This window comes from Equus caballus, chromosome 10 (genome assembly GCF_041296265.1).
Source record: "Equus caballus isolate H_3958 breed thoroughbred chromosome 10, TB-T2T, whole genome shotgun sequence".
NCBI classification, from domain to species: Eukaryota; Metazoa; Chordata; class Mammalia; order Perissodactyla; family Equidae; genus Equus; species Equus caballus.
Genome location: NC_091693.1, coordinates 49,466,583 through 49,486,252, shown reverse-complemented (window position 1 = coordinate 49,486,252; position 19,670 = coordinate 49,466,583). Strand labels below are relative to the sequence as shown.

General features: G+C 43.5%; 1 protein-coding gene and 1 long non-coding RNA gene across 3 annotated transcripts in view; one reads left to right on the top strand and one right to left on the bottom strand.

Moving 5' to 3' along the window:
* Window positions 1-19,670, top strand: part of MDN1 (midasin AAA ATPase 1) — a 160,309-nt gene that overhangs the window by 107,563 nt on the left and 33,076 nt on the right. For both annotated transcript variants that reach the window (XM_023650797.2, XM_023650796.2), the window contains exons 57-75: window positions 143-374; window positions 717-843; window positions 1,341-1,511; window positions 4,115-4,329; window positions 4,704-5,091; window positions 5,844-5,953; window positions 6,904-7,609; window positions 9,255-9,416; window positions 9,644-9,914; window positions 10,608-10,843; window positions 11,448-11,543; window positions 12,187-12,281; window positions 12,609-12,730; window positions 13,414-13,560; window positions 14,430-14,539; window positions 15,173-15,246; window positions 15,977-16,175; window positions 17,519-17,678; window positions 19,517-19,663. In XM_023650797.2, coding sequence (XP_023506565.2) covers window positions 143-374; window positions 717-843; window positions 1,341-1,511; window positions 4,115-4,329; window positions 4,704-5,091; window positions 5,844-5,953; window positions 6,904-7,609; window positions 9,255-9,416; window positions 9,644-9,914; window positions 10,608-10,843; window positions 11,448-11,543; window positions 12,187-12,281; window positions 12,609-12,730; window positions 13,414-13,560; window positions 14,430-14,539; window positions 15,173-15,246; window positions 15,977-16,175; window positions 17,519-17,678; window positions 19,517-19,663 — 3,768 coding nt within the window. The remainder of the gene's footprint in view (window positions 1-142; window positions 375-716; window positions 844-1,340; window positions 1,512-4,114; window positions 4,330-4,703; window positions 5,092-5,843; window positions 5,954-6,903; window positions 7,610-9,254; window positions 9,417-9,643; window positions 9,915-10,607; window positions 10,844-11,447; window positions 11,544-12,186; window positions 12,282-12,608; window positions 12,731-13,413; window positions 13,561-14,429; window positions 14,540-15,172; window positions 15,247-15,976; window positions 16,176-17,518; window positions 17,679-19,516; window positions 19,664-19,670) is intronic.
* Window positions 12,892-15,761, bottom strand: LOC138915994 (uncharacterized). Its single transcript, XR_011422583.1, has 2 exons — window positions 15,571-15,761; window positions 12,892-15,108 (listed from the first exon to the last, which is right to left on the bottom strand). It is a non-coding gene; the product is annotated as an uncharacterized lncRNA (long non-coding RNA).

Genomic DNA, 19,670 nt, shown 5'->3' with positions numbered 1-19,670 from the left:
TTGCATCATTTAACAGATGAGAAACTCAAGCTCAGGTTAAGTTAAATGCAGGTTAAGCTCACAGTGGCCTGACTGGCTCTGGGGAATCTGAGCCTGCATACTGCCCACTATGGTATAATAACACATATGTCTTTCTGTCCAGATGAATTGAAGAATCTTGTGAATGGTCTTTGTTTAGAACTAAAGGCCAAAGGAATTTCACTTGGCTTTCTGGAGAAAAAGCACAATGAAGCTTCCTCCCTGTCTCAGCCAGACTTTACCTCCTTAATCCGGCTTACCAGGAGCGTGCAGTTGTGGCCTGCAATGGAGTACCTGGCTATGCTTTGGCAGTACAAAGTGACAGCTGATTTTATGACACAGGCTTGTCTGAGAGGGTAAGCCATCTGTTTAGTTTTTTCTTCAGAGGAACTTATTTTCTTGTTAGGTTATTCCATGTATCCTACATGTCAGACAAAGCACAGCCTTGTCTTGAGGGGGAATAGTTGCTGAAACAGGGAGGTCGGTTGCCACTTTGGAAAACCAAAACTTCTTGATTGTTTGCCTGTTTTGACTGCATCCCTAAATATTATTAGGTGTTTTTCCAGTAGAATAGCTTGCGCATTTTTAAATAAATGTACTCCTGAGTTCTGTGTTCCATCTTTCCATATGTAGCAGTTTTCTAGCAGTTCACTGATAGCCCACAGCCCACCCTTTCTCCTTCTCTATTTTTGGAACAGGTCCAGCAAAACTCAGCAACCCCAGATAGATGAAGAGATAAGTCATCTCATCACATTTTGTCTTAAGCACACATCAGTTGCTCCTCAAGAGCTGCGAGACCTTTGGGCCATATTGCACCATCAGAAGGTAAAAACCAAAATCAAAAACCTCCTTTATACTATGAGCTGGTTAAATTTTCTATGGCAGACTGGTTGCAGGATGTTTTATTTATTTAATCTTAAAATTATATGTTGTAAACTCCAGTCATATCTGAATTAACTTTCAAAGGGGAGAACTTTGAATGTTCTTTTGTACTAATTACCTGGGTATTTCTCAACTCTTATCACAGAATCATTCTATTCAGTTTCATTTATCTGTTTTGCTGACATTATAATTGTGTGATGTATTTTACTTATATTTTCTCATGCAGCCTTAAAAAGCAGATCTCATTTTAGTCTTATAAAATTGTGAACAGGTTGAGTGACTTGACTGAGATGACCAGGCAGCAGAAAATCAGGAACATTAGGAGTAATATCTTTAAATCTATGTTAGTTTTAGATGAGTCTTAGAAGACAGAGAGAACTTATAACTTGATTTATGGAATATTTCTCAAATATTCTGTCTAATTATTCCTTTATCTCTAGGTGTCTACTGAGGAAATTCTTTCTTTGTGGTCTGAGTTGTTTAATTCCACGTTGATGTCTTTCTGGAGCAGTACTGTGACCACAAATCCAGAGTACTGGCTAACGTGGAGCCCTCTGCCTGATGTGCAGCAGAGGGAGGTGCCCAAGTCCCTTTTGGACTCCACACTGAAGGTTTGTTGGCATAAAATCATAAAAATGTTTGATGACAGTGGAAAAATTTCTCACTGGGTCTAGGAATAAACATTTATTTCTAGGATAGAGCAGTGACTAAATGTGTGATTGCAATACTTTATTTTCTGCAGGATGTTAATAAATGTACCTTCAAAAAAGGTATTCCATTTAAATGTTTTGGGAAATTCTGAGTTAATGTAAAAAAGGTTTTCTTTATTAAGTCTTTAATTTCTTGTCTAATTAAAATATTTTTTCTAATTATAAAATATGTAAACAGTACAGAAATGTGTATGCGTGTGTGTGTAAATGTAGAATTCACTAGGATTAGCCACTCTTTTCTCTGTATCCATCTTACATCTTATCTATCTTTTTTTATAGTTCTTTTGTTTTTTTTTTCTGGGAAAGATTCGCCTTGAGCTAACATCTGTTGCCAGTCTTCCTCTTTTTTTTTTTTTCCCCTCCCCAAAGCTCCGGTACATAGTTGTATATTCTAGTTGTAAGTCCTTCTTGAAGTTCTTCTATGTGAGCCACTGCCACAGCGTGGCTACTGACAGACAAGTGGTGTGGTTCCGCTCCCGGGAACCAAACCAAGGCCGCTGAAGTGGGATGTGCTGAACTTTAACCACTAGGCCATCAGGGCTGGCCCAGTCAACATATATTTTTATATTAAATATATATGTAAATAAAAATAAGACCACTTTCTTTGTTCACATAATATGTCATGGAAATCTGTACCTGTCATTTCAGCTTATTCTTTTTAAGGTATTTCATTACACTAATATGCTAGAATTTATTTGATCCCTTGCTTATTGATAACTCTTAAGGTTTCTTGCCTTTCTTTCCCCCATAACAACCATAGCTGCATCAATTACCCTTGTATAAGTCTTTGTTCATTCTATGTATATGTTACAAGAATTGGAATTTAACTCTTGCTCAAAGTGTCTGCACATTTAAGGAAATTGATAAATACTATCAGAATGTCTAGGAAAGTGTTTTTGATTTTTAATTTTTTAAATATGCTAGGAGATGGTGAAGAGGGAGGTCACAAAGTCTGGATGACCGCAGGAGGACCTAAGGCTAGAGCACAGTTTCACTTATCGTATATTCAAGGACCTCTTTTTCCATATTTTTGCCATACTAAGTGTTACTAGCGTTTTTAAATATTGCCAACCATACAATTTTTAAAATCTCATTTTAATTCGTATTCTGTTGATTATTGTGATTGAACATCTTTATATGTGTCTTTTTATTTCTTTGAATTTTCTAGTCATGTTTATTGTCTATTGGTAAAAAAAAAAAAGAAAAAGCGTTGTTCATTTTATTGTTGAAGATCTCTTCATATATTGTGGATATTAAACCTTTACCCAACATACGGTTGGAAATATATTTCTGGTGTTCTGTTGTCTCAAGTTTGATGATGTTTTCTTAGGTCACACAAGTTTTATAGTATTTTCTTTTCAAATATGCCAGCCCCTTCCTACTTTTTGGCTTAGGTGTCAGGCTTTTTTTTTTTAAAGATTGGCACCTGAGCTGACATCTGTTGCTAATCTTATTTCTTTTTCTTCTCCCCAAAGCCCCCCAGTACACAGTTGTATATTGTAGTTGTGAGTGCTTCTCATTGTGCTATGTGGGACACTGTCTCAGTATGACCTGACGAGCAGTGCCATGTCTGTGCCCAGGATCTGAACCACTGAAACCCTGGGGACCGCCAAAGCAGGGCGTGCGAAGTTAACCACTTGGCCAGGGGGCCGGCCCCGGGTGTCGTGCTTTTTAAAAGTCTTTGTTCACTACCCATAGAGTTAAAAACCATTTGCCCATATTTTCTTCTATGTTTCTGTTTTATATTTATATTACTTTCATCTGGATATCATATTTTGTGAGGTAAGGATGCACATTTTTTTATTTTATACAAGCATTCTAAAGCATTACCACCACCAGTTTTGACTAATTCATGCTTTCCACTCTCATTTGAAATGTGACCTGTGTTATATACCTTATTCCCACAAATTTTCATGAATTTATTTTTGGACTCTTTTCTGTCCCATTGCTCTTTCAAAATTGATTCCTTTATTGTAAAAGATCTCTCAAAGCCTTAAGTGTTAAACCTGTGAACCCCCAAAAGTTGCACAGACTCAGTGTTTCCTGTCATGTGTATTTGACCACCTAACCCTTTGCTGTGGACAGCTATTGCTGTGTCCTAGGTGCAGAGTCCACAGAGCACAGATTTAGCAAACGTCGTCTCTGGCTCTTAGGTTTGTCTTCTAACTTTCTCCCTGCCTCCAAGGCTCACCTTCCTGCATTGTGCCCCCAGCTCTACTGTGAGAATGGTCTTCCTGATGCCCAGGTTTGAGAGGTTTTTCTTCTGCATTACTAAACATCCACCACTCCTCATTAATAGAGAATGGAATCCATGTTCCTTTAAGGCCTGCTACACCTGACCCCATTCTTTCTTTCTGATCCTGTCTCAGGCTGATGTTTAGCTGCTCCTAGCAACCTGAACATCCTTATATTACTCTCTTTCTTCCCCTAGGGTGCCCAGTGCTGCTTGTTGAAACCCTTTTAGTTAATTTCTAAAAGTTTCTTGACTCCTCTCCATCCATCAGGGCCCTGGCAGTCTCAGTAAAGCTGTGTTCTCCAAGTGCTGCTTTGAAGTCTTGACCAGTAGCTGTAGAGCAAGTCCCTGGGATGTGAATGGCCTCCCCATCCTGTCCTCCTCACACGTCACCCTGGGGGAGTGGGTTGAGAGAGCCCAGCAGCTTCGGGACGTCAGCTCGGTGCTCTGGACTAACATGGCCGTCCCTTCAGTAGCAGAGTTCAGGTATTCCCTCCCCCTGGGAAGACTGTAACGTGCCTATCTTTTCTCCAGAATATGCAGCAGGCACCTCCGTGAGAATTTGCTTCTGTGGTGGCTAGTTCTGGTGGGTGAAGGCAAGGGTGCTTTCTGCCTGGATCAGCAGGTTTTCAGCCCAGGACAGAGGCTACCAAGAGTTGGCTAGTTCTTCTGTCAATTGCAAGCATAGTGTGATCAAGAGGGTGGTGTTTAAAAAAACCATATGATCATGTGAGAATAGACATTCACCTCCAAGTTTTGGCAGCACAGTCTGCTGTATCATTTTCTGAAGGGACGATAGTGTGAGAAAGGAATGCTGTTTGCTGTGGTACAAGCCCTTAAGTGCTTCCTTGTTCCCACAGATGCATGGATTCTCAGCTTCAGGGGCTGGTGCTGTGCCGGCACCTGGCAGGCCTGGCAGAGCTACTCCCCGAGCCCCGGCGGCAGGAATATATGCAGAACTGCGAGCAGCTGCTCCTTGGGGACAGCCAGGCCTTCCAGCATGTGGGCCAGACTCTTGGGGACATGGCCGGGCAGGAGGGACTGCCCAAAGAGCTGCTGTGCCTCTTGCTCACCTCCCTGCGCCACTTGTTTGGGGAAGGGGATGGTAAGCGGAACCTGCCCGAGCCAGCCCGGCGTGGGAGCCTCTGGGTGAGCCTTGGCTTGCTCCAGATTCAGACATGGCTTCCCCAGGCACGCTTCGACCCCGCAGTGAAGAGGGAATACAAGCTCAAGTACGCTAAGGAAGAGGTATGGAGGCGAGAGTTTGGAGCCTGGGCTCCATCCCTGACTGGCTGGGTTTGTTGAGTATATTACTCCTTTTACTCCCTTTCGGGTTTTCAGAGCATCAAAGGGTTGATTTTGCATAAGCTGCCTCTGACTTCCCAGGAGTGCGTTCCTCTTTGAGAGTTCCCTGAGTAGGCTCAGGCACTAGGAGGGGCCCTTCCTAAGGTTCTGATGTATCTGACAATAGGCTGCAGTCGCAGAGGGCATGGCAGTAGAACACTGGTGGTGTCCCTCACTCTTCAGCCTCCCTCTACTGAGCTAAGTTTTGGATATCTGGATTTGGAAAACTTCTCTGGACAGGGTATAGTATTCCTCAGATTTTGAACTTTTGGTGTTTGTTATCTAAAACTCAGCAATCAAGTAGATTCAGATAATGTGGTATCCCTTGCTATTTGAATTTCCAACCAAACTCAGGAACTGAATGTATTAAGTTAGTGATATACTATTTCTATGTTTTAAAGAAGGAAAATTATATTAGTTGGGGTGAAGGCTAAGCTTTTATAGGAGAGCCTTAGCAGTTTAGTGGCATAAATAAGATAGTTTCGCCCAGCAACTCTGAGGTGAGTGGTGCAGGTTAGTGGAGCAGAACCCTCTGCCCTTCGGTCATTCAGGAACCCAGCTTCCTTCCTTCCACTGCTCTACCCTGCCTGGGGCATTGTCTTCTCAGGCATGCTCCTAGCTGGGCACAGCAGACCGGTTTCTCCTCTTTCTGTTAGTTACACCGGCTGCAGTGCGAGTGGAAGACCCGAAACCTCTCATCACAGCTACAAACTGGAAGAGACCTGGAAGATGAAGTCAGTATCAATTACTCTCATCCTCACGTCAGGTAACACAGTAGAGTGATTATTTGGGTTGGGAGTTATTGACTCAAATCTCCTTAAAAAAAAAAGAAATTTTTACGGGCCGGCCCCATGGCTGAGTGGTTAAGTTCGCACGCTCTGCTATGGCGGGCCAGGGTTTTCCTGGTTCGGATCCTGGGCGCGGACATGGCACCACTCATCAGGCCATGTTGAGGCGGCGTCCCACGTGCCACAACTAGAAGAACCCACAACTAAAATATACAACTATGTGCTTGGGGGATTTGGGGAGAAAAAGCAGAAAGAAAAAAAAAGAGAAAAAAGAAGATTGGCAACAGTTGTAAGCTTAGGTGCCAATCTTTAAAAAAAAAAGACATTTTGAGGTTGACCTTTGCAGTGTAATTACAGTGTTAGCAAAGGTGATGATCTCCATCTCAGAACTACATTGGCAGTTAGATCCCAAAGCCATGCTTATAGTTAGGAAAGATACGTACTTTGTGGAAGTAGGGGAAGGATTCACGTGGGGTCAAGGAAGGGGGCTGAAACCGGAACTTACTCTCAGCATGGAAGAAGTTGGGTGCAGCAATGTGCGCTGTGTGTCTGTTGGCGTTAGGAAGTACCACGTAGTATATTGGGTGCTGAGTCTCAGTCCTGTCCCTGTCCTTTGACTTTAGACCTTGGGTGGACCACTTAATGCCTTGAAATCTCAGTGTCCACATTTGTAAAACGAGAATAATAGTACCTGCTTCAGTGTGTTCTGATTAGGCTTTTATGATTTATGTATCTAAAGTACTTAACAGCATATGTTGCACCTGGTAAATGCTGTATATATATTATCCGTTTTCATTATAGTTGTCAATATCATCATTGTATTATTCCTCAGTAGTTGAAATGTCTTCATTCTATTTCCTGAGGGCTCAGTCTAGATTTTCTGCTCTTCCTCTGACAGAATAGGCATATTGTGTTAATTTGCCTTTAGGTTGCTTCGCCAAAGAATTGACCAGCTGGAGAATTTAATCTGCAGCCTCTCGAAGAAGCAGGCCTTCAGACCCCAGCTGCCTGCGTATGAGTCCCTAGTGCAGGAGATTCACCACTACGTCAGCAGCATTGCCAAGGCCTCTGCCATTCAGGATCTGCTCACGCGGCTCCTGGAGGCCCTCCACATGGATGGGCCTCGATCCTCCCAGGTGGCCCAGAACCTTCTGAAGGAGGAGGCGTCTTGGCAGCAGTCGCACCACCAGTTCAGAAAACGGCTGGCCGAAGAGTTTGCCCTGTATCCAGACTCTGTGGCCCCTCTGCAGGCATCCATCTTGCAGCTGCAGCATGGCATGAGGCTGGTGGCCTCCGAGGTCCATGCCTCATTCCACAATAGTGTGGTCTCTGCGGACAGGCTGGGTGCCTTGGCCACATCCCTGTTGGCTTTCCCGTCGGTGGGCCCCACCTTCCCTACCTACTATGCTCATGCGGATGCTTTGTGCTCAGTGAAGTCAGAGGAGGTTCTGCGAGGCCTTGGGAAGTTGATCCTCAGGCGCTCAGGAGGAAAGGAGCTGGAAGGCAAGGGCCAGAGCTCCTGCCCCACCCGAGAGCAGCTGCTGATGAACGCCCTCCTGTACCTGCGCTCCCATGTGCTGTGCAAGGGAGAGCTGGACCAGAGGGCCCTGCAGCTCTTCAGACACGTGTGTCAGGTAAGCCCGTCTCGGGGGGCCTGCCCTGACCCCTCTTGTAGGGAGCTGGCTCTTGTACAAGCAGGGCGCCTGTAGGACATTAGCAGTGCCCAGTGTAGATTGAGTGGGGTTATGGACGGGGAGGAGCTAGTGTCTGTACCTTTTTCCCATTTAACTATCTGGTTTTGGGGTCTTTAGTCCCTCGATTTTTAAGAGATTTTAAAAAAACAGTGATGTTAGCTCTTCATCTGTGATACACACTGCAAATACTTTTTTCTAGTTTCTTGGTTCTGTTTTGATTTTGTTTATGCTGATTTTCCCTTGTAAATGTATCAACTTTTAATATTAAGAAAATAACTTGTTTTTTCCTTACTAAAACCAATTTGTTCTCGTTGTAGACAATTAAAAGAATAAATATAAGCAAAAATTTCTAATAATTCTCTTATTGCTATATAACATGTTAGCTAACTCCGTTAGCATATTGGTGTATCCCATTCTAGGCTTGCTTATTTGTGTATATATGTAATGGTTAGTGTATGTCTATGACACTCTAAATGTTTTTAAGTCATTTGTCCCACTGGGTTACAAATCTTTTTTGGTAGTAGAACCCTTTTAAAAATAAAAATCTTAGCATAGCGGTCCAATGTTTAGCAGATAAAAAAGATACTCTGGTAGAGGACAATTCCATCTCCTGCATGGTCCCTGAGACAGGTCCTTAAATTGCCAGAGCTGTACAAACTACTAAAAAGTTGATTCTGTTTTATAGATTGCTTTTAAAAACCTGACAGCATTTAGTGATTATTTTTCTCCATAATTAGGTATTCTTCACCTGTATCATATTTGGTGACTGTCCAGTTTTCTATTCTATGGGTATGCCATAAGTCATTTAACTAATTTCCTGTCATTCAACATTTACATTTGTATGTAATCTTTTTTGCTATTTGGGAAAAAAAACACTGCCACCATAAATAGTCTTATATAGCTGGATCTTTGGGTTCAAATTCTAGAAAGCAGAATTGCGAGGACAAAGGTTAACTGTTTTTAGGCTTTTATTACAGATTATCTTCCTGAATGGTGGATGCTCATTTCCTCAGTCCTCATCAGTATGGGATGGTTTCTTTAAATTATAGTTTTTGCCAGTTGAAGGACCTAAAATCTTAGAGATAGTAGAGGATTTAAGAAGTATCTGGTGAGGCGTTGTTCATTTTTGCCTGATTGGTGTCCCTAGACCACCCTGTCTGTCTCCAGCCCAGGGTTTCCTTTCCTCAACCTCTGGGCCAGCTCCTTGAGGTGCCAGCCAAGTGCAGTCTGATTCAGAGCTCCTGCGATGTCGACCCTGACCCTGTCCTTAGGATAAAGCACCCTTAACTCCTAACAGGAAGTTCCCATCAGTTCTATTGTAGCAAGTTTTTCACCTGCGAAATTATAATAGTACAGCAAGAGGGATTTTAGGAAACTGAGGTTGCTGCAGATACACAGTTTGAAGAAAAGCCCGCTTGCTCTCTGTTACATGGTATTTAGTTTCTTGGGTGTGGACATTTATTGTTTTTGAACTATGGTGCTTCTGTTTTTATGGGACATTAAGAAGTAGCAAGTCTTGCCTTTGTTCGTTGTAAGTGCCTCAGTAAAGGCAAATAAGCTTCCTTCCAAATGTGTGACTTTTCAGGAAATCATCAATGAGTGGGATGAACAGGAACGCATAGCTCAAGAGAAGGCCGAGCAGGAAAGCAGCCTGTACAGATACAGGAGCAGGAAGTCCAGGACAGCCCTGAGTGAGGAGGAGGAGGAAGAACGGGAGTTCAGAAAACAGTTCCCGCTGCATGAAAAGGTTGGGTGGTGGTGGCAGGGTTTGTTTTGGAATGAATTCCCTTTGTACCACACACATTCCCTTCGAGTGGTTTTGTATCTTTTTACTCTATGGTAATGCACGTAAGTTGCTACTTCATTTTCTTGACTGTTCACACTCTGTCGTTCCCTTTCCTTTTACTCTGTTTTGAACTGGATTTTGAGCTGGATTTTTATTTTTAAAAGTTCAATTGCTAATGTTATTTACAGGACTTCGCAGATGTTTTGGTAGAACCAACGCTAGAAGAGAAGGGAACTTCAGATGGGCAAGGAGAAGCAGCAGCCTCAGACCCCACCCTCCTGTCCCAGAGCTCAATGCAGGCTGTGATGCTGATCCACCAGCAGCTGTGCCTCAGCTTTGCTCGGTCCCTGTGGTACCAACAGACTGTACCGCCACATGAGGCAGAGCATTACCTCAGCCTGTTTCTGTCCTGCTACCAGACTGGGGCATCCCTCGTGACACACTTTTACCCCCTGATGGGTATGGCAGTTAACTTTTGTTATACTCTTGGGAAATCAAAATGAGTAGATGTGCTTGCTACTTTGGAACAATTAAATGAAAGGCTTAAGCTAATTCAAAAGAATTGATTTAAAATTCTGTAATAAAGATGGATTTTCATCATTTGAATACTATGGAAAGAAGAGATTAAGAAAATAAGGACATGGACTTAGTTTAAATGGTCTTGTTCCTGGGCATTATTTCCAATTTATCTCTCGTAGCTTTAGTGTTTTTCAAATGAAATTATGTATTCCTGGGAGCAACCTGGGAACTCAGAAATTAATCTCTCAGAATATGGTTTGATATAGTATCCTACATGACCTTATGAGTTATTCCGTGCAAGTAGGAAGGAGGCTTTAAATTTTATCTCTACCTACCAAAAACAGCTACAGAAACCAGGAATTTCAATTCATCAAACCAAAATTCCACCCACTCGATTACAGCCAGGGAGGGCCGTGAGTTCCTCTGTATATACCAGAAACTTGGCAGATTTTGGTGACTGACTACTGGTGTATTAGGGTCATAGTCCTCTAGGCCTGTGTTGCTTTGGGGCTAATGGCATTAGTTCTGATAGTTCATTATTTCTGTGTGTGTTTCTGATATCTTCATAGCTTGATAGATCAACTTACTGAGTTCACTGAGTTCACTGACTTTACTATGATGTTAACTTCACAGGAGTTGAGCTGAATGACCAACTTTTGGGCAGCCAGCTTTTGGCCTGCACTGTCTCTCATAACACTCTCTTTGGGGAGGCAGCCTCAGACCTGAAGGTGAAGCCTGATGGGCCCTATGACTTCTACCAGCATCCCAACATCCCAGAAGCACGGCATTGTCAACCTGTGCTTCAAGGTTTCTCTGAGGCTGTCAGTCAGCTGCTGCAGGATTGGCCGGAACACCCGGCACTTGAGCAGGTAGGGCAGCCGCTAAGCAGAGGCCACTGAGGATGTGGCCTCTCGCCATCCCCAGGGGCATTCACTTACACATTTGAATATATAAAAATATGTAAACTGGGGTTTACAGGACCCCAGTTCAGTGAGATGCTACTCTCTGCAGGATAAACATACCATATGCTGTTATATAAATGATGTTTGGGATTCCACTGATTTTGTTGATCAGGGTTTCCTGTCCACATGTTAAAATGTTGCTATCTTGCTCTGTTTATTCAGACACATATTCATACTAGCAAGGCCTGACATTTTCAAAATTGAAAATGTCGAAGTTTTAACTCAGACCTTGCTCTGCGATCTGCACCCAATTGTATAATAACTCTTAGAACAGAGAGTAATAAGAATAATTGTTGAACTCATCTTCTTTCCAGAGTAACACAGCAGATAAAGTGTTTGTCCCAGTCAGGGTCTGCAGTCCTGGCAGTTTTGTCCACAGCTTTCCCAGGTGCTCTTGAAGCAGGGCCTTTGCATGAACTTCCGGTCAAGCCTCTCTTCAGTACTTGCTAACTTTGGGTGATTGATATTCTGTGGAGACACCCAAATCTTTTTTTTTTTCTTTCTCCTGCAGCTGCTGGTTGTAATGGACAGAATTCGTAGTTTCCCGCTTTCCAGCCCTATCTCAAAATTCCTGAATGGCTTAGAGATCCTTCTGGCAAAGGCACAGGTAAGGTGATTCTCTCTCCTTCTCATTTTAGTTTGTGGTCAATTGAAAAAAGATTATCTTGTGGCACCTTTATTGTGAGAGGGACAGAAAGTTATAGTTTTGGTTGAGAGGGATAAATCTCCTTGGTTTTTCTTGCATGGGGTCAGATCACTGCAAGTGAAGCTGTTGCCTCCGTGACGCCTGTGAGGGGCCTGCCTCACCTGTTCTTAAGGGTGGGTCGCAGTTTCTACTGGTACTGAGAGCTCACCCTGCCAGGACTTCCAGGTGGCCTGCAGGCTGGCTAAGTGCCTCACACGTCACCCTCTCAGTCCTCTCACAGCCTCTGAAGTAGCTGGTGCTTCCCTGGTTATCAGATTAGGGTTCTGCACCTTGGAGGGGTCACGTGACTAATAAGAATTTAGGCTCAGGGCTCTAAATCACGTGCTTTTTGCCTGCTTCTAAATTTGGCTCCCTTGCGTGACCAGGAAGAACTTGAAGCTGGATACACTGGATGTAAACTCATTGCTGCTGTTGCTAAATCAGCATCAAAGTTGTTTAAGGGTCCAGTGGGCTTCACACAAGAAAAGTCCAGGATGTTCCTGAGGAAGCTCGTGAATAAGGGGTTGCATAATGGCTATAGAAAATTCTATCTTTGTTTCTTTAGGATTGGGAGGAGAATGCAAGTCGAGCTCTGTCTCTGCGGAAACATCTCGATTTGGTCAGTCAGATGATCATTCGTTGGCGCAAACTGGAACTGAAGTAAGTGATAGATTTGTCACTCCCCTCACCCTCCTGAACTTCTGTAGGGCTCTAATGCTAGTTTGTTTCTTCAGGGTTTATGTGGTATGGCAGTCAGAGAATGTGCTCTTCAGTCATTAATCACAGAGTTGAAAGCAGGGCATTAAAATGACCTTAATAGAGAGCAGACAACAGTATACATTCTTGAGGCAGCAAACTGCGTAGCTTCTCTCTCTCTGTTTGGAAGGAGAGAATAGTGAACATTTAGCTTCTGCTTCTGTGGTTTCAGATATTTCAAATGGGTTTCCTTAAATGCCTCCTTGGCCTCTTCCTTCTCCCATGTTTCAGCTGCTGGTCTATGAGTTTGGATAATACCATGAAGCGCCACACTGAGAAATCCACCAAGCACTGGTTCTCTATCTATCAAATGCTTGAGAAGCACATGCAAGAACAAACAGAAGAGCAGGAAGGTAACACCTATCAGTAAATTCCCTGCTTACTTAGAGGTGCAGCTAAACGTGGAGTGCTGCAAAGTGGGATTTACTGCTCCCATGTCTCTTCCCCACACTGCTTCCACATGGGACGCGTCATTTGACATCATGGCATCCTGAGAGGTCAGCCAAGAAAGCTGTGTAGTTCTTTTCTTTTTTATTAAGGTAACATTGGTTTATAACATTATATAAATTTCAGATGTCCATCCTTGTATTTCGATTTCTCTGTAGTGTGTAGTTCTTTTTTTACCGAGAGAATAACAACAGAAGTGAGGGGCTTAAGTGACTTGTCCAAAGTCTAGAGAGTTAGTCCCAAGATAAGATTTCCTTACTCTATATATCCACAAGACAAGTCAAAATGAAAGTCTCTGTCTTGGTAGATAGTAGTTAACATGCTTAAGTTCAAAGTGTTTCATTTCATGCTTACAACAAGCACCTCATGGTTCAGTTTCATAATTTGCTGTGGGTGATACCCTCAGTACTGGTGTTGTTTTTATATCAGGTCTGAATTTAGCAGTGGTCCCTGCTTCAAAGTTTCACTTTAATTGTAGTCTCTACTGGACTGTGATTCCTCAATATATCCCATAGTAGATGGCATGCACGTTATGAAGAGGGGGTGATGGTTGCAGGCACATACATGTTTCCTCTTTGAATCTCTAAAGATGACAAACAGATGACCCTGATGTTGCTGGTCAGCACGTTACAAGCATTTATTGAAGGATCCTCACTGGGAGAATTCCATGTACGACTTCAGATGTTACTGGTTTTCCATTGCCATGTCTTGCTGATGCCACAAGTTGAAGGAAAGGGTAAGGAGAGAGAGATACATATATTTATATAATTTTTTTCCTTTACTTTTACACTGCATTGTTAAAATGGGTTAAGTTTTGAGTTCTCCATGAGACAAGTATCTTGTTGCATACTAGGTTTTAAACAAGATACTTTAGTCGTATTTTACTTTAAGTGATTCATGTTAGATGTAGAGGAGAACATTAAAGTGAAGTACAGGCTGGTTTTGGATGAAGCCCTGACTGGTGAACTCTGGCTGAGGCAGGTTGCTGCAGATCCTGGGAGCTGGCATGTCAAGGCAGCACAGCTTTCTGTCTAGACAGTGTATATGTCCTGCTAAGCTTCTGTTTGATCCAGGCCATTATCAGGTTCTTTGATCTAGTGAGAGCACTGCCACATGACCAAGTAACTGCACCTAAAACTCCTTCTGTCACTCTGCTGACCATAGCAATTTGGATGAAATTGTTGCTATAAAATGAGGATGGATTATACGTGAATGAGCAGTCAAGATGAGCCTCTTAATATGCCATCTTTTAAAACAGGCTCAGTTTATGCCGACTTTACAATAAAATCGGAGGAGGTCTTTGAAATTGTGAGTTTAGCAGAACATCTGAGTAAACCATCTTTAAGAACAAAAGCGCAGCAAACAAATTCTCTAGAAGCTGAAATGATAAAATTGGGGTAGTGTTGATAGCATGCATCTCTGGGATCTGGTAAACTCAGACAGGCTTCTCAAGCTGTTAAATAACCTGCCTGTGAAATGTGGTGCTGTATCTCATGGCCTAAAGAGTAATGAGGAGGCATCCTCGCTGAAATGTGAAGCCCACAGGTGGAGCCAATAGCACATGCAGCAAGTGTGGTGTTTTTGTCTCCTTTTCATTTCTTCCAGATTCACTTTGCAGTGTTCTGTGGAATTTGTACCATTATTACAAGCAATTCTTTGACCAAGTCCAGGCCAAAATTGTGGAACTTCGTTCCCCGCTAGAAAAAGAACTTAAGGTAAGATGAACAGCTGTCATCTTGGGAGAACAAAGTCAGCAAGTTCTTTGTATTTAGTTCTATTCTTTTGTCCATTTAACAATGAGGCTAGGGGCTCTGGGGAATGGAGAAGAGCATTGCAACTGCCAAGTAGGATGGCAAGATTTACATTTTGTGGCATTGGCTCCATTGCCGACATGGCCAGTTGTATGAGGCATTAGTGGAGTGGCCCCTGTCAAAGGCTCCTCCAGAGGATTGCCACAGACAGCTCCTAGTGCTCATTCCCCTGGTCTTGCCCAGGCTCATCGTCCTCCTCAGAGGAGTGCCGTCTAGTGTTGGTCTAGTGCGTTGAGGTGCCATGGGTTAAGGAGGACCCTCTCTTTGATACTTTCACTGGTTGTGGAACCAACCCTGTTGTATAAACCAGAGTACATATCAAGTGACCTGTTGATTGTTGGAGGTCAGCACTCTTTTTTTCACTATTTTGAGACAAACACGTGGTTCCTTTTTTAGACTTGTTTTACTTGTTCGTTGATACACGGTCCTATGCTTGGGATGGAATGGGCTCTGGTCTTTGGCAAATGGATGATCTAGAAAGAAACAAAATAACAGCAGCTTTATAAAACCATTCCTTGAGCTTCATTTATCTTACAGGAATTTGTTAAGATATCCAAGTGGAATGATGTCAGCTTCTGGTCCATTAAACAATCTGTGGAAAAGACACACAGGTAATTCATCTTTTGAAACTGGGGGTGACCAAAGCTCAGAATTTTCCTCTGATAGGCAGCAAGACTACATTAGCATGGTGGCCTGACTTAGTGCTGCCTTGAACCAATCATAAACACTAGATTGTTTTGGTGCGGCGTTTCGGTACAACCGCCTACCACTCAAAGCAAAGTCCACGAGCAGGAGGAAGTGCTGGGCCTGAAGACACGGCAGACCATGTGCTGAAGCTTGAGTTTTCTGCCACCTGCTAGCTGTTTTATCTTGAATAAAGCGATCCCACCATTCCTGGCTTCGGTTTTTTCTTCTGGAAAAGGGAGATGACATACCTGCCATAGTTTTTCTTTAAAAGTAGTAAGGGGCCGGCTGGGTGGCACAGCGGTTAAGTGCGCACGTTCTGCTTTGGCGGCCAGGGGTTTGCCAGTTCAGATCTCGGGAGCGGACACGGCACCGCTTGACAGGTAGGCGTCCCATATATAAAGTAGAGGAAGATGGGCACGGATGTTAGCTCAGGGCCAGTCTTCGTCAGCAAAAAGAGGAGAATTGGCAGCATTTAGCTCAGGGCTAATCTTCCTCAAAAAAAAGTAGTAGTAAAATGTAAGTATTTAAGGAGCTCATCGTATACGATAGTACCCGGTCATTAGGTTATGTGTGTATGCATTATGATGTCATTTTTACATTTCCTCACTTTAAATCCCATGTTTTTTCCTCATCTCTGTCATTACCTGGAACCAGAACCCTCTTTAAATTCATGAAGAAATTTGAGGCTGTCCTGAGTGAACCCTGCCGGTCATCCCTGGTGGAGAATGACAAGGAGGAACAGCCCGACTTTTTGTCGCAGCCAACAGATGCAGCCTTGAGTGAGGCATCCCCCATTCAGAGTCTGAACAGGGCACTGAGGGAGACCCTGTTAGCCCGGCCAGCAGCTGTGCAGGTACTAGCTCGGGGGATAGTGTTCCTGGGTCATCGGGTGAATCTGTGCTTTCTGTGTAAGGAATGTCCTTAGAACAAGGCAAGGAAATGCCTTTGAAATCTTACTCTTTGGACATATGTAGCATTTGTGTGTCTGCCTAATCCCACTGCAAAATAAGGCAAAAAGCATTGATCGTGGTGCTGAAAGTTTAATGTTATCCTATGGGAAATAAGTTTTATGCTTACCTGTGAACACCTACCTATGACAGAAGATTTGAAGCATCAGTTTAGGACTATGCCATCAAAGCTGCCTTTGGGCTACCGCATGATGAAGCCGCTGCACAGGGAATGAATGTGTGCCGTGAGGTACTGGTTTGTAGTGGTTGCTGGTGACTGGTATAAATACTCTCCTCATGGCCAATTCCAAGAACCAACAGTTAAGAGCTGGTTTACAAAATTCTTGAAAATTTAACAGTCATAAAGACCTTGGATGAGTGGATCTATAACAGGATGGGTGTTCCTGCTTCATATCCTTGGGTGTAGGGCACTCTGGGATTGGGGAGCGCACCTCAAGAGAGTAATCACTTTGCCTTCTTATTGGGTCCATAGAGCTAGCAATGGAGTTCCTTAAGCTATTTTTAATATTTTAATAGTACAGAAAGCATAACACAAATTGAGCATATAGCCATAACAGGGGTCTACAGATATGATAATGGCTGCCAAGTTTATTTTCTTTTGATGATACTCGTCAGCTCACTGCTTCTGTCATGCTGATCAAAAATTTTGATTTGCTTTTGATGGCAGCATAGGAATTTGGGGGTTCTTTAGGGAAAAAAAATAATGAAAATATGCCCCTGATGGATGAACGCTTTTCCCTTCATCTAATATCTGGGTTCCTGATTTTTGAGCTGTTAATCAGGAAGTGGAGGGTGGGGAGAGATGCTAGTAGAAGCAGGGTTTGGTGGATCGGTTTAGGCTTATGTGTGTGTCTGAGAAATGCAGTGCAGCACAGCCCCTCAGAGTAGCAGTTGTATTATTCATTCTGCTGCGTTCATAGATCAGAACTGGAGTCTCCTTGTGGCTGGCACAGAAAGCAGTGCCCGAGGTAGGTCCAGGGGACCTTCTGCTGTGGTTATCTCACCTGGAGCAGCAAGACAGTTTTCTAAATACCCATGGTGCACATGCCTATTTTCATTTTGGTGATGCTACATTTGTTCTTGTGAGACTTCAGAGGCGGTGAGAAGAGCATTTAATATTTGCTGAGCTAGGGGTGTGGAGGGGTACAGCATTTAAATCTAGTGCCATGCAGGTTAGTACTATTACTATTTTCTTGGCAGGGAGACTAACCAGTGCTCTATCTCATAGCCCACTGTTCCAGAACAGTGTCAGGGTGCTCCTTTCTCCTTGGAGGGGGAGCTTCTGCGTCGCTTGCCGAAGCTCATGAGACGAATGAGGAAGTTGTGCCTGACGCTCATGAAGGAAAGCTGCCTGCCTCACCTGGTGGAGGGCCTCGATCAGTTCACCGGTGGGTGCTGGCAGCCAGGGGCAAGGGTGGGGTTTGCTCTCTCTATTGTCCCCAGTAGCCTGGGAGGGCTGGGAATTAGTACATCCTTTTTTGACATCTTGAATAGTGTTGAACAGTTAGTTGAATAAACAAGTGGGCTAAAAACCAGCAGAGCCCGGAGACAGGAGCCAATTGAGACCACACAGACTGTCACAATTTTCATCTTGTCCTCCTGTCATGTTAACTAATGCTAAGTTAGGCCATTTTCTACAACAGCCTTGTCTGTATTGGCCTTTATTGGCTCGGGGCATGAGTAAAGGGGCATGGAGATGGATTTCCCAGAGTCTCTAAGCTGTCCACACCTCTCAAAATGTTGTCTCTCTTGAGTTAAAGGAAAATGATTGATCCAGTCCTTTTCTTGCTTTCTTCGCTTCGAAGAGGTGTAACAGTCTCATCTTCCTGGCTGTCCTTGCTCAGGGGAGTTGAGAGCCAAGATTTGCTCTTGGTATAACAGCAGTGTCTGGGGAAGGCAATCCAGAACTTCATAGATTGTTTGGGCCCTTGGCAGCCTTTTACCACTTCCCCCACCCTTACCTCCAGTGAGCATGGTATCAGAGTGAAGCTCGTCCTTCTTTAATGAGACTGCAGTCCGATCTCAAAGAGCTCTTTGTTTTTAAAACTTGTCAGATTAATAGTCTATTATCCATTGGTCAAGATGACCTGCTGGCCTAAGCCTGATGATGAGGGTGAATGGAATACAGGTCCCGTGTGCATCTTCTGGAAAGGGCACACGCTCTGTCCAATGCAGAACCTTCTCCCCTCTCTAAACTCTCCTGTGTTGTCAGTAATGTCTGCAGTGCGCTTGCTCTCATCTGGAAGACTAGACTGCTTAGGTTAGTTTGCTAGGGCTGCCTTAACAACAGAGTACCACGTATTTGGGTGGCTTAAACAACAGAAATTAATTTTCTCACAGTTCTGGAGGCTAAAAGTCCAGGATCAAAGTGTCAGCAGGGTTGGTTTCTTCTGAGGCCTCTCTTCTTGGCTTGTAGATGGCTGTCTTCTGTCTGTGTCTTCACATGGTCTTCCCCCACTCTGAGTATCTGTGTCCTAATCTCCTCTTTTTGTAAGGATACCAGTCAGGTTGGATTAGGGCCCACCCGTATGGCCTCATTTTACCGTAATCATTTCTTTAAAGGCCCTCTCTCCAAATACAGTCACGTTCTGAGGTTCTGGGGAGTAGAACTTGAACGTGAATGTGGAGGGACGCAGTCAGCCCGTAGTGCAGCCTGTGGCAGGAAGGCAGCATGGTGCTGAAGAAAGAACTTGGGCTTTGGGGTCGGTTAGGCCAGCGTTCAAGTCCTGTTTTCAAGTTCACTCTTTAGCTGAATGGCCTTTAGAAAGTGACTAGACCTCTTGGAGTAGCCACTCGCTTCTGGAGTTGTGCAGATTAAAAGAACATCTACCAAGTATCAGGTACAGGGTAGAAACTCAATATGTATTGTTATTGGAAATTTGCCTCAGAGGATTTAAGTTCAAGTAAATCACTGCACATAGTTGGTGCTCATTGAGTGCTTTTTGCTTGATTGATTATAAAACTCCTAAAAACAAAGATGATCTACTTTTATTTGGGTTTTTTGTTGTCAAGAAATATGAAATTCTATGTTTTTATTTTTGTATTTCCATGCATCTTGACCTCATGGTATTTGAGAGTTTACCAAATACTAGGGACTATGCTAGTTATCCTGGATATGAAGATGAATGACATGTGGTCCTCTTTTCCCAGAATGTCCTTGGTCCTAGCTAATTTTAACGCATTACAAGCCCTTGGGATTTCTGAATTTCCTCCTTGTTTTCCTCAGGTGAAGTCATTTCCTCTGTGAGTGAGCTGCAGAGCCTAAAGGTGGAGCCCTCTGCAGAGAAGGAGAAGCAGCGGTCCGAAGCCAAGCACATTCTCATGCGGAAGCAGCGAGCTTTAGCAGACCTCTTTAAACACCTTGCAAAAACTGGTAAGGT